The sequence below is a fragment of the Thamnophis elegans genome, chromosome 10 (assembly GCF_009769535.1).
Source record: "Thamnophis elegans isolate rThaEle1 chromosome 10, rThaEle1.pri, whole genome shotgun sequence".
Classification (NCBI taxonomy): domain Eukaryota; kingdom Metazoa; phylum Chordata; class Lepidosauria; order Squamata; family Colubridae; genus Thamnophis; species Thamnophis elegans.
The window spans coordinates 43,479,032-43,491,258 of record NC_045550.1 but is presented as its reverse complement, the minus strand read 5'-3'; the positions used below and the strand labels follow the sequence as shown (position 1 = coordinate 43,491,258).

The following is a 12,227-nucleotide window of genomic DNA, read 5'->3' as shown; positions in this document are numbered from 1 at the left end:
GGGCTCCCACAAATTTGACAATATCACTAAGTTCCATTACTAAAAGTTCTAGATGTCAGTATGTGCTGCCTTTCCTAGTTTAGCCACCTTTATTGTGAGAACAATGAATGGATCATATCATCATGTATTAGTATGACATGCTATAAAATGAACATTAAGCATATTTCCCTCACCATACTCCATACTGGAATTTACCTGCATAATATTGGCTAAGTAATTGAGAGCATGTACTTCATCTTCATTGCGGGGTGTAACACGGTAAACCTTTTCTCTAAAGAAAACAGCAGAAAGATATTACTTATAACAGAAAAGTCATTGGGCTGTTCTGAAATGTTCTGAAATATTATTTTGTGTTCTTACTTACCCATCAAATCTTTGAACTGTTGCTTCAGCAAAAGCTGAAGAGGCACCTATGAAAAGCAGTAAAAGCCACATCTTGCTTCTCCTGTGAAGTGTGAGGCAGCAATAGTGTTTTTGCTTGCTTTTATAATATCACGTCTCTTATCTTCCTCAAACACAACTGTGAAAACCAGATCATTTTCCATTGATTAATTTCCTGACCTTGTTTTGTTTGATAGACTATTTCTTAAGATAGGGCTCACCTGTGGAAATAGACGGGAAAATCTCACATGGAAGAGATAAGAGGGTTATTTTCATACAAAAAAAAGGTGGGGAAACCAGAAAGCTCTAAATAAAAATCAAACATTTGAGCAGGGAACTTTTGAACTAATGAAAATTATACATAAATTTAAAGATCTCAGGATTTCTTCAGCGGACAGACTGAGGGAGAAGAAGGCGTGGAAAGGAAACAAACTGACTAAGAAAAGGAGTTTGCCCAGTTTACATGAGAGAATAAGTATGGATCCCAGTGGATTACATTTTATTAGTTGTAATCTTGTTTCACAGTTATTAAAGTGGATTATTTCCCTACCCTTTGAAAATATAAATCTATATAAAATCTAAATGGATTTATTTTAATTAATCTTCCTCAAGAAAAACACACATCTTGGGATCACTTATGTTACTAAGCCATAGTTTTCTTGACTATGTTTTCTTGACTGACTTGGTTCACATGTATATTATAATTTATAGTCTACAAATCATAATGGATACATTCACACATAACTAATCACATTTGTGATGCTGAGTATTAAATACAACCTAGGGAATCTGACAGTGAACTATACACCTTCCTGTACAGCTGGTATTTCCGTAAGCTCTTAAACTTTATCTCAGGGCTAATGGTAGAGCCGCCTCTGGTTTTAAGAGTTGGAAGACTTCAACCTTCAACATCTGGGAAAGCTAAAGAAGGTAGAGAATGCTTGGGAAATTTGTGGAACTCACAGCAAACATGTAGTAACTCATACAGGTAGTTACGTTTTAGAATACTTTTCCCCTGTATGTAATTAGCTGGAAATTCAAATCTGTGTTTGATCAAATTACTGTTCTTGAATTTCATACCACTTGTAATCTTTGCAAGATGGGAAGACTGCTATCCCATGTAGGTGCTTCCTGGCTCCAAATTAATTAAGAAACAGTGTTTCTTCCTCCATGGATGGTCTCAGTGAATTACAAGAAAGTAAGAGGGGTCATACAGGTGAATATTCACTTGTGGAGTGCTGCAGGAATCATTGTTCCCATGATTTTAAATGTCTACCTGGAAATGGTTGTGCACAAGTTTGGAATGAAGCATCAGCAATATACTGATGATACCCAATTGTTTATCACCCACTGGGAACAAGTTGGGATGGAATAGAAGTCTTGAACCAGGGACTGGAAACTGTAAGGGACTGGATGGAGAGAAAGAAACTGAGACTGAATCTCAGAAAGGTGGAGATGCATTTTGTCCTGATACCATCTCGCATTTTGCCTGCTCCAATAATAGTTTTGGCTGGGGAGATACTTTCCCTGAAAGAATGGGTCTGCAATTTGGGAGTACACCTAGACTCAGAGCTATTGCTATTACACAATAATCAGATGAAGGATGTGGCTGGTGGAGGGGCTCTTTGCTCAGTTGCACTTTGTTTTCCAATTGTACCGCTTTTGGGAGCACAAAGCTGTGACAATAGTTACTTACACATTGTCACCTCTATTCTAGAAACTACCACAATGTGTCCTGGATGAGACTTTAAAAATTACAATTGATGTAAAGCAAGCAAGAAAGCAAGCAAACAGCAGCCCACATGCTGATGTGTAAGAGTTGCAATAATACCAGTTCTGCAGGTGTTGTATTGTCATCCAGTAGACTTCTGAGTATTATTTAGTGCCTAAAATATGTTTGTTGTTTGGCATCTGGATCTTATAAGGGCTGCTCCCTTTAGGTACCATCAGCCTATTTGATTTCAAGCTAATGCTGAGAGTCTCCCTCATTGCATGCACTCCAGATTGATAAAGGAGCAAAGGTTTTTCAGCATATCATCATCCCTATGTAGCAATAGTAATAGCCATAGCACTTAGGCTTATATACTGCTTTACAGCGCTATACAGCTCTCAGTTTACAGAGTCAGCCTATTGCCCCCAACAATCTGGGTCCTCATTTTACCAACCTCGGAAGGATGGAAGGCTGAGTCAACATTGTGCCTGGTAAGATTCGAACTGCCAAATTGCAGGCAGCTGGCAGTCAGCAAAAGTAGCCTGCAGTGCTTCATTCTAACCACTGTGTCACCTTGGCTCTTATGTAATACCTTATCCCAAGAGGTATCGACAGTGCCCCCCATTGATGTTTAAAAAGACATGCAAATCAGAAATTTCTTCACTAAAATTATTTTTAGTGTTAATACTTATTGGGCTGCCAATGTAAGATTTGTATTTAAATTATTTAATTAAACTTTTATTCCCCAAATAAATATTAATTTACAATTTAAAAATCCTAATTTTACAGCCTAACAGGCATTTTCTCCGCTATCTCTTTCCTGGAGTCTGACCAACTAAACCTGGAGATTCTATGAACGATTGTAAACTGCCAATGTGAATATTCCAGAGACTTAAAAACTTTTAATGTGAAAAATTAATGTGTACAATTCTTATCATTTAATACATTTTCAGATTCATAAAAACAGTGAAGAGACAACAACGCAGAATGATCAAGAGCCCGGAACTTATAATAAATAAATGATGAAATGGAGTAATCAAACAAATTGTACATGTTGTTCCCTGTTGAGCAACAAGAGACTCAGAAATGTAAGACTGTCAAGATTTCCTGTATTTGAATTCAATTTTAGGAAATTCTTCATGCTTTATAAGCAGCTGAGAGACTATTTTTGAAAAAAAAAAACCTAACACATCACTAGTTTTGGTAGTTATGAAATGTCCACACAATATGGAAAATTGTAATTTTGCAACAGACATTTTGTCAATGATAAGATTAGAAACACTTCCTGCCATGGGATGCCATTGTTTGTTTTATATCCAAGGATATATGGCCATTTGTAAAATCATCTCAGAAAATAATTCTAAATGGATTTTTAGTTCCCCCATAACTATAATAAAAAATGTTCCATACAGCATTGATAATGAACCAACAATAATTTGGAACTTTTCATTCATTGCGAGCCTGTAGATAAACTCCCAATCAAGACTGCATACATTATTGCCTCTATGTACCACTTTTATTTAATTGAAAGTTTCAATGCTGTTGAATAGGAGGACAGAGAAAAGGTAGAGGTAGAACAGAGGTGATATTCAGCAGGTTCTGACCAGTTCTGGAGAACCGGTAGTGGAAATTTTGAGTAGTTCAGAAAACTGGTAAATACTACTTCTGACTGCCCCTGCCCGCATCTATTCTCTGCCTCCCGGGTCCCAGCTGATTGGGAGGAAATGGGGATTTTGCAGTAACTTTCCCCTGGAGTGGGGAGGGACTGGAGATTTTACTGTATCTTTCCCCTGCCATGCTCACCACGCCATGCCTACCATATACACAGAATCAGTGGTAATTTTTTTTGAATCCCACTATTGATATAGAACTGGCTGCAGGTATTGCTACTGAAAGCATGGATGGTTTTAAAGATGAGTTACCAGTGCAACTTAAAAATGTAGGGCACATCCTTTTGCTTGCTTTGTGGATTTTGCCCTTTTTAAATATCTACACAGAGTTTCTCAGTTTTTTCCTTCTCTGGTCTTTTTCCAGGCTTCACCCAGATTTCTTTTCTCTTCCACTTCTCTTCCTTTGCAGTTCAATTGTCACATAAATTCCAAAAATAAACAAATCCTTTTATCAAATCTATCAGGTGTTAATCTTTTAAATGTTTTTATAGAAAGGATGTTTGCATGTATACTTATGCATTTCTCAGGGTTGTGAGAAAGAATATGGGTAGACAATTTATTCTGTTATATATATGGTGTGCCATAATGCAAAATTTTATTTTATTATTTATAATTACATTTATTGACCTCCCATCTTACCCCAAGATAACTCTGGGCAGTTAATTTTAATCAGTAGCCAGTATATTTTATATATCTCTGCCTTGCCAATTTTGAGAATGTGGCTTTTGGAAGACAGTGTATATAGAAAAAACATTTTCTTCCTATAGGTGGTATGTGTCCTAACAAAATAGCAGAATAACAACAGAATTATAAAATATCAGAATAAGAGAGTTGGAAGAGACATTGGATGTCTTTTGGTCCAATCCCCTGCTGAAGTAGTATTCTGGACAAAGGGCTGTCCAATCTCTTCTTAAAAACCTCCAGAGAAGGTGCAGTATTGCCAAAATTAAAACAGGACCATCTGTAAACACATTTGGCTTTTAAATTCACAACTGTTTCATCTTTATGGGATTCACTCTATATCTGTTTTTCCCTAGCCAGATCCTTACAGCCTCCAGACTGTAGGTTAGGGTCTTCTCAAACAATAGCTACCAGAATTAGCTGAAGAACTGCCACATAATTTAATTCTCTTGCTCCAACATTAACTGCTTAAGCTTAATTAAGCTTAAGCTTCCTCCATGTTTTGAGGTTTTTTTGGGGAGTATAACTAATGTATCACTCCAGTGGTAGGATTCAATTTTTTTTACTACCAGTTCTGTGGGCGTGGCTTTGTGGGTGCAATGTGGCTTTGTCGAAGTGGCAGGGAAAGATACTGCAAAATCCCCATTCCCTCCCCACTCCTGGGAGAAGATTACTGCAAAACTCCCATTCCCTCCCACCCCCTAGCCTGCTTTCCAGCTCCATTCTTCTGTTCAGGCAACAAAAGAAAATCAGCTGGGAGGCATTGGGGGCGGGACCAGCTTTTTTGCTGGTTCTCCAAACTACTCAAAATTTACACTACCGGTTCTCCAGAACCTGTTAAAACTGGCTGAATACCTCCTCTGTATCACTACAAACTTTCCAGAATTGTAGTTGGAGATGCTCACACTGCTTCATCATGCCAATCACATTTCAAAGAATGATTTGAAAGTGCCAGGATGTGAAATGATGTTGCATTATTTCTAAAGAAGTCCATGGTGGACAGCTGCAGAAAACTTTGGAAAATCACAGATATTTCTGGAATGCTTAAGAAGCAATGAGATATGGTGGAAAACATGCTATGGGGAGAGGCATGTGTTACAGTAACTGGTGGAGGGAACTTAATCAAGACAAGAATATTTCTTTTTTTCATGGCTTAAAAAAAAATCATTGGCAAGACTGATTAAACAGCAATCCTACCTTATTGGAAATGTTACAGAAATTTCTTCCTATTCCATTGAGGACAATTTCTTCACCTTGCCTCCAGGAAATATTAAATCACAGATTATAAAAACTGACTCAGTTCCAGTTTACTCATAAATCACCATGGCTGCCCAAATGTTTTCAACTCGCTGTTGTTTATAGTTACTTAGAAGAATTGCTATTATCTGCTCCATATGGCTTTACCGCTGATGCATATAATTATTTACGAATTCTGTTAATGTTTATTGAGGTTTCAGTGAGGGATGCTATAATATTATTTTCAAGTGTTTATAAAAAATTCTTTAGAATTTGAATTTTGGGTCTGTTATCTCAAATAGATATACATTTAAGATCTTAAACATTAACACTAAAGCACCATACAGTCATTCCACTAAGAGTAGTTACAGAAATGTGTTTGATCTGTTGACATACTTTAGCAAATTGTTGTTTTTTGTTTGTTTATAAAAAGCCTTTTTTAATATATTGTGCTTCAGCAGTCTTCCATAAATCTTATTCTAGCTTAGGTTTATAGTACAGGATATCCAAGATCAAGGGAGTTGTACCAGTTTTCATTAGTACAACTTATAACCTCACAAACAAGTTTTTGGCTTTTCAGTCAACAGTCATCAGAATAAAGTCTGTTCCAAAATAAATAACCACAGTGTACAGATAGTAGAGTCAGCAACCATGTATCATATTGGCAAAAGTAGTGTTGTTATGAAAATAAAGGTTAACAAGCACAGTCATATTTCCAGCTCCCTGTTTGTCAGCATATTGCATATCCTTAGCTAATGGAATGTGGAGGGTCAAGATTAGAAATCCTGACTTGCATAGAAAAGCTTGTGTTAAAACTAAGCTTTAGTTGCATCTATGGCAAGTGACCTCAATTAACTTCTCAGTTAAAATATGGAAGCATTGTTTCTGAACAATGTAAATTTAATGCTAAGAAATTGTCATTGTTAATATGTGGCATTATCGAGTGGTATAAGTTGTAAACAAATCGTGTATGAGAGTAAACAGAATACTTTGCAAATAGTTTTACTTTCAGCAATGAGTAAGATGTATAATATCCTTTTAGTTGTTATGTATTGATATTAAGATAAGATAGTAAGATAATCTTTATTGTCATTTACCTGTATATCAGTGGTGGGTTGCGCCTGGTTCAGGAGCATGCACAGAAGAGTTGCGAAAGCGTGCACGAGCAAACCAGTAGTAAACAAAATTGAAAACCACCACTGTGGCTGTATATGCAATGGGAGACATTAAAATGAAATTCTGATGCACCAGTCTTGAAGGAACGAATGCTACCCACTGAACAATGTCCAAGGATAACAATATTAATATAAAAACAGCAGGAACACAAAAAATGTCAAGTTATACCAAAATGACACCAAAACTGATATTAATCACAGTCCATCTTGAATAACCCCTGAGAGTTAATAAGGCTGATATTATATGGAACAAATTTATATTTGCCGATAAAGAAATAGAGGGAGACAATCTTGGTTAATAAATATAAATTTAACACAAAAATAGTTTGTTGTGAAAGTGACTGCTTGCGAAGTCTCCTGGATTGGGGCTGAACGATGAAAGTGGAAGCAGTATGCTCCTTCCCATATTTGGATAGATCAAGTTGCCTTCACAAAAAACATTTATATGGAACAAAGCTGTTACAGAATCTAATTGTTCTGCTTTGGATACAACGAAGTTTCTTCCTGGAAGGTAGCAATGAAAACTGTCCTGAAGATGATGCATAAAGTTCCTGACAATAGTATGAATCTTGCTCAAACAGCACTTATATGCTATGTCCTGGATAGAAGGAAGTGAACTTCCAATATTTTTTCTGCTGTCCTCATCACTCTGCATAGGATAAGGGGAGGAAAATGTACTCTTCTTAAATGATGCAATTGCTGCTGTGCCCAGTGCTTCACTGTTAAGCAACTAAGCTAGCCTATTTGTTAGCTGCATTCCCAGAAGCTTAAATACTACTAACCACCACTAACAATTGCAGTGTCACGGAGTCTTCTTTCATTGGGGGTGTTACTTGGAACCCTGACCCAAAGAAGTATTAAAAGTCCCAGTTTGTCTACTAAATGCTTTGGAATGATCATAATAAATGCCAGACTAAAATTGACAAATAGCATTTGCACATGAGTATTTCTTTCCTCAGAAAAGCAGCTTCTTTCTTTCAAAGTTGCTTTGCCAAGTTATTGTGCAAAGCACAAACCTTTCTTCTTCATGCTGGATAGAAAAGCCTGCATTTTGTAACCTGACCTGGTTGTGCTGACACTGAGAACAATGAAGTTACTTTGCCTCACAATGAGCTGAAAAGGAAGCTACTGGTCTTCTTCTCAGAATTTCAGAAGGCAAGTGCAGGATTGCGAGAGGTGGAGGTAACTGTAGGGTGGGAAGCGGAACACAGGGAATCTAGTGGTGGTGGTGGTGGTGGTGGTGCTTCAGAGGCCAAAGGCAGCCATCTCTGAGACACCCCATGTACATTTAATGACCAATGCATTTGTTTAATGTATGCATTGGGAGAACCAGGATGAGAGCTCTTTCACTTAACGAGTTTCATTTAGTATCTTCATGCCTTATGACTGTCATGGGCAGGTTCCATTAGTGTCATAACACAAGGATTACCTGAATTTCCCTTTTAATTAGGGATTCTGAAATATAGGTTGCAGGATTCAATCTGGGTCAGTCACCAGCACCAGAAGTTTCTGCTAGAGAGTAGATCCATGAGGATGGGCTCCAGTATGAGTCCGAATAGAAGACAAAACCTCTGGTCCTGGTGACCGACCCAGAATGGATCCTGTAACATTATCCTGGGATATGTACGTATATTTACCTTCATTTACGAAATATATGTCATCACTAATGCTGCAATTAAGAAAGAAAGCTGACAAAGAGACAAATAAATCTTAATTTGCTTCACTGTCTCTCATACAAACATACTCAAGGAGGAAATACAGTGTAGTTCTGGTCATTGTACTGCTAAAAGATACTGTAAAGTTAAAAAAGGTAATAGAAACAGAGGCTAGACAATCTTGTCTATGAAGAGTAATAAGGGTGTTTTGTAGCTGTTTAGTTTGCAGAATGAAGAAAATTTAAGTAATCACTAAGACTCAACTTTAACTTGACAGTGTATAACGAGTTCAGAGCAAAATTTAAGTAATGATGCTTATAAAAATAATATTTAATTGGGAAAACATAATAAAGTTTTAATTATTTCACAAAGTTAAATTTCCAACTGGTTTTACTTATATTCTTATAAAAAGGTATACTAAACTACTTATACATTTAAAAATACTTTCCATCATTTAGTACAGAATGTAGAAATTCAATATGGATCATGCTGTATGCTGATGGTAATAACCTTTCAAGTCTAAATGTTGATGGATTATCTTTTGTTTTTACAAATCTTGAGCCTGGACACAAAAGCCCTCAAAATAGAGATGTCTATGTAGAGGGGATTATTGTCCTAGAGTAGTATACATGGCTTTGAGGTAGTCATCTGTTTTCCTCACAAGAGTTTTACAATTTGTTATCCTCACATAATATTCTGTTCTATTATTCCTTCCTTCCTTTCTTTCTCTATGGTGTGAGGCTTTTGCTATGTACTGCCCTGTTTCTGTTGAAAGGAGGTTTTCTATAGAGTTGTGTTATTCAACCATCAAAATTCAGGTGGGACAGAATTACTTGCCCTGAGAATTATTTGCCAATTTCCATCACATATTCTGTAGATAAACTCTTTTCAGATAGTAGAGCATAATGTTTCTAATTCCATATCAGAAAAAGAAAAAGAAAAGGAAAGGAGAGGTACTTTTCAGTCCTCAGAGGGTATGGGAAAACACTTTACTACAAGTACAAAACCTTGACCCATGGCATAACCTGCTGTTTTGTGTTTGGTGAAGGAGAGACTTTCAGTGTTGAATTGTCAAAACTCATCACTGATAAGATAAGAAACAGCAGCTTATTTTTCCTTTACAGCATTGCTCTTGAATGCACTCCAGAGGCCTCTGAGAATTCTTTGAAGAAGCTTCCATGTTATTTGGGGGAGACCTCTTTACTTTTGTATTATTAATAGAATCTCCTTTCAATTCAGCTCAAAGGACACTTTATCTTTCTAACTTCAGAGTTTGGAGACCAAGATGGCCTATTTTAGTAACTTAACTGAGGTACTTTCTCCTGACTGACTCATTGTGTATCAGTATAGAAATCTGTACTAAGAATACCCTTATGGCCATTGGTGCCATTGTGTCTGCTTTCTTCTGACTAGACCAGGCTGTAAGGACTCCTTCCTTTTTAATACTTCCTACATTAAGATTACACATAAGCATTTTGCTCACACTTTGGAAACTTCACTTATTTTATGATTTATTAGGGATGAGGTGTTTTTTTCTGCAGCTTGCCTAATCCTAGCAGATCAGTCCTCTATATATGCATACTGCATTTGAACACCCCTCCAAACAAATGTCAACAAAGCATTGAAAACATGTTTAAAAAAACATTCTGAAATAAGATTAACCTGTTGTCAAATGCCTGCCCAAATAAGGACATTATAATATTTTCAGGACTAATATTCTAAGTAGAGAATTGCTGAGAGCTGGAGTTAACAGAATTATGCAATTGCTATTAGGATTTTATCTTCAAAGAATTGTGCATAAATCATATAAACAAAAACTGGGCCTACATTATTTTGCAAATATTTTATTAATCAAAGAAAATGGGACGTGTCTATCATATCCGAAGAATATTGGTGTTGATGCTTTGTACATGAATCTAGTAGTAATTACATTCCACATTTCTATATTTCATTGGTAAAGATATTCTGGGATTTACCCATTGTGTTAAAATATGAATTAGTTATTCATAGTTTGTTAAATAAACCACTATTTGCTAAACTCAATAGGGCTGTGGTGAGTTTAGGATTGAATTTAACAAATGATGGTTTATTTAATAAACTATGGATAATTAATTCATAATTTAACACAATGAGTAAATCCCAGAATAAATCACTTGACATTTTAAGCTAAAGCCAGACAAAACCATATAGTGATTTCATAAATGTGGAAACACAACCATTTACTTTTTGTAATAATTATGTTTTAAGATTTTGAAGGTAGAATGAATTTCTTCCTCATGCCTGTGTAAGGGACATACGGTTTTGCTATGTTGTCTAAATCCTGATTATTCTAGAAATTATTTAAGCAATATGAACTTTGGTATTCCCAAATTCACTAAAACCATTTTTCTAAACCAGATGTATTTTAACTCTAACAACCCCTAGCCAGCGTTGAAGGCAGCCAAAATAACTCTATTATAAAAATAATAACACTTATAGAGAAGTATCTAACACAAGGTTAGTTTGAACTCTTAAAGGTGAATATGCAGTTGCAATAATGAGACAAGGTGAGCTTTGTGCAAACACACAAAATTGTAATTAAATTCTTACCATCGGAGAAATTACCAAATCATCAATGTCTCAGTGATTTTCTACATAACAATAAGTACATTAAATCTTTAACCAGGAATTTCCACCACACAATTTTTTTCAAGAGGTAGCCTGTGGATCTCATTGGAGTATATTATTAGCTTACCTCCCACCTTTAGTGATGATGTATGATGTATGTAGCCAATTAAAAATTAACCTACATATCAGCCTAAGTATCATGGAATGGAAAGAGATTTTTGTTATAGAAATGCTACCAATTAATTCACTGTTTTTATGATGGCAGAAAGGAAGAAAGAAAGGGACTTATTCTGATGAACTGCCTTTTCTCTGAGCTCAGCTGCAGGCAACAAAGGCAAGTGCTGATTGGTTGTCAATTTTGTATAAACTCATGAATTTAGGAATAGTCCATGCTCATGGCATCATGAAGTCTGCAATTGATAATTTAGAAAACTCCCAGCTGCATTTTAAATAAAATCAGAAGACTTTTCAGCCTAAGGACCAGACTGATAATGGATTAAGTGAGCTATCCACTGGTAATGGGAATTCTACTGCCTAAAAAGTATAGAACCAATCCAGCATGCACTACCATACTTATCAAATTTCTACATATTAATGTATGCTCTGGGTAGGCTTTATTATTATGATCCAGAAGGGTTTACAATCAATTCTTTCTTCCCTATCATTGTTTAAAGCTCACTACCTCATCAGATAAATTCCACAAGCATGCAAACACATAATTGTAACAATTTCACATGGTTATATATTTCTTTGTGTGTATTACAGAGTTTCTTGCAGAGTAAAGTCTTAGTGGAATTGCTACAGCTCCTTAAACTATCAACTACTACTTCTGTGGATCTACCACAGAGAAATTGTTGAGTATCTGATACCATAGCCTTCAGTTGAAGTGTAAAAGGTAACAGATTAAGTAATAAGTAGAATGAACGTAGCATCTCTTGCTTTTTTATTGGCTCTGGGAAGCCTGGAAGTAGTAAAAGGTGAAAACATTATGTGTAATACTTTTAAAAATTTAATAAATTGCATGAAAACAATTCTACAGCTTCCAGGAAACAAATTGGCTTCCCCTGTGTCTCTTTGGAAATCCTAAAGAAAATCTAATAAGCACCAAATG

At 36.0% G+C, this 12,227-nt stretch overlaps 1 protein-coding gene across 3 annotated transcripts in view; it reads right to left on the bottom strand.

The window, feature by feature from the left end:
* The window catches only part of LOC116514266 (carboxypeptidase B-like), a 39,366-nt gene that overhangs the window by 23,889 nt on the left and 3,250 nt on the right, over positions 1–12,227 (bottom strand). The window contains exons 3-4 of one of the 3 annotated variants that reach the window (XM_032225775.1): positions 365–602; positions 196–271 (exon numbers count right to left, since the gene is read on the bottom strand). In XM_032225775.1, the coding sequence (XP_032081666.1) occupies positions 196–271; positions 365–435 (147 nt within the window). In that variant the 5' untranslated portion in view covers positions 436–602. The remainder of the gene's footprint in view (positions 1–195; positions 272–364; positions 603–12,227) is intronic. The other 2 variants (XM_032225776.1, XM_032225777.1) reach the window with 2 other exon arrangements.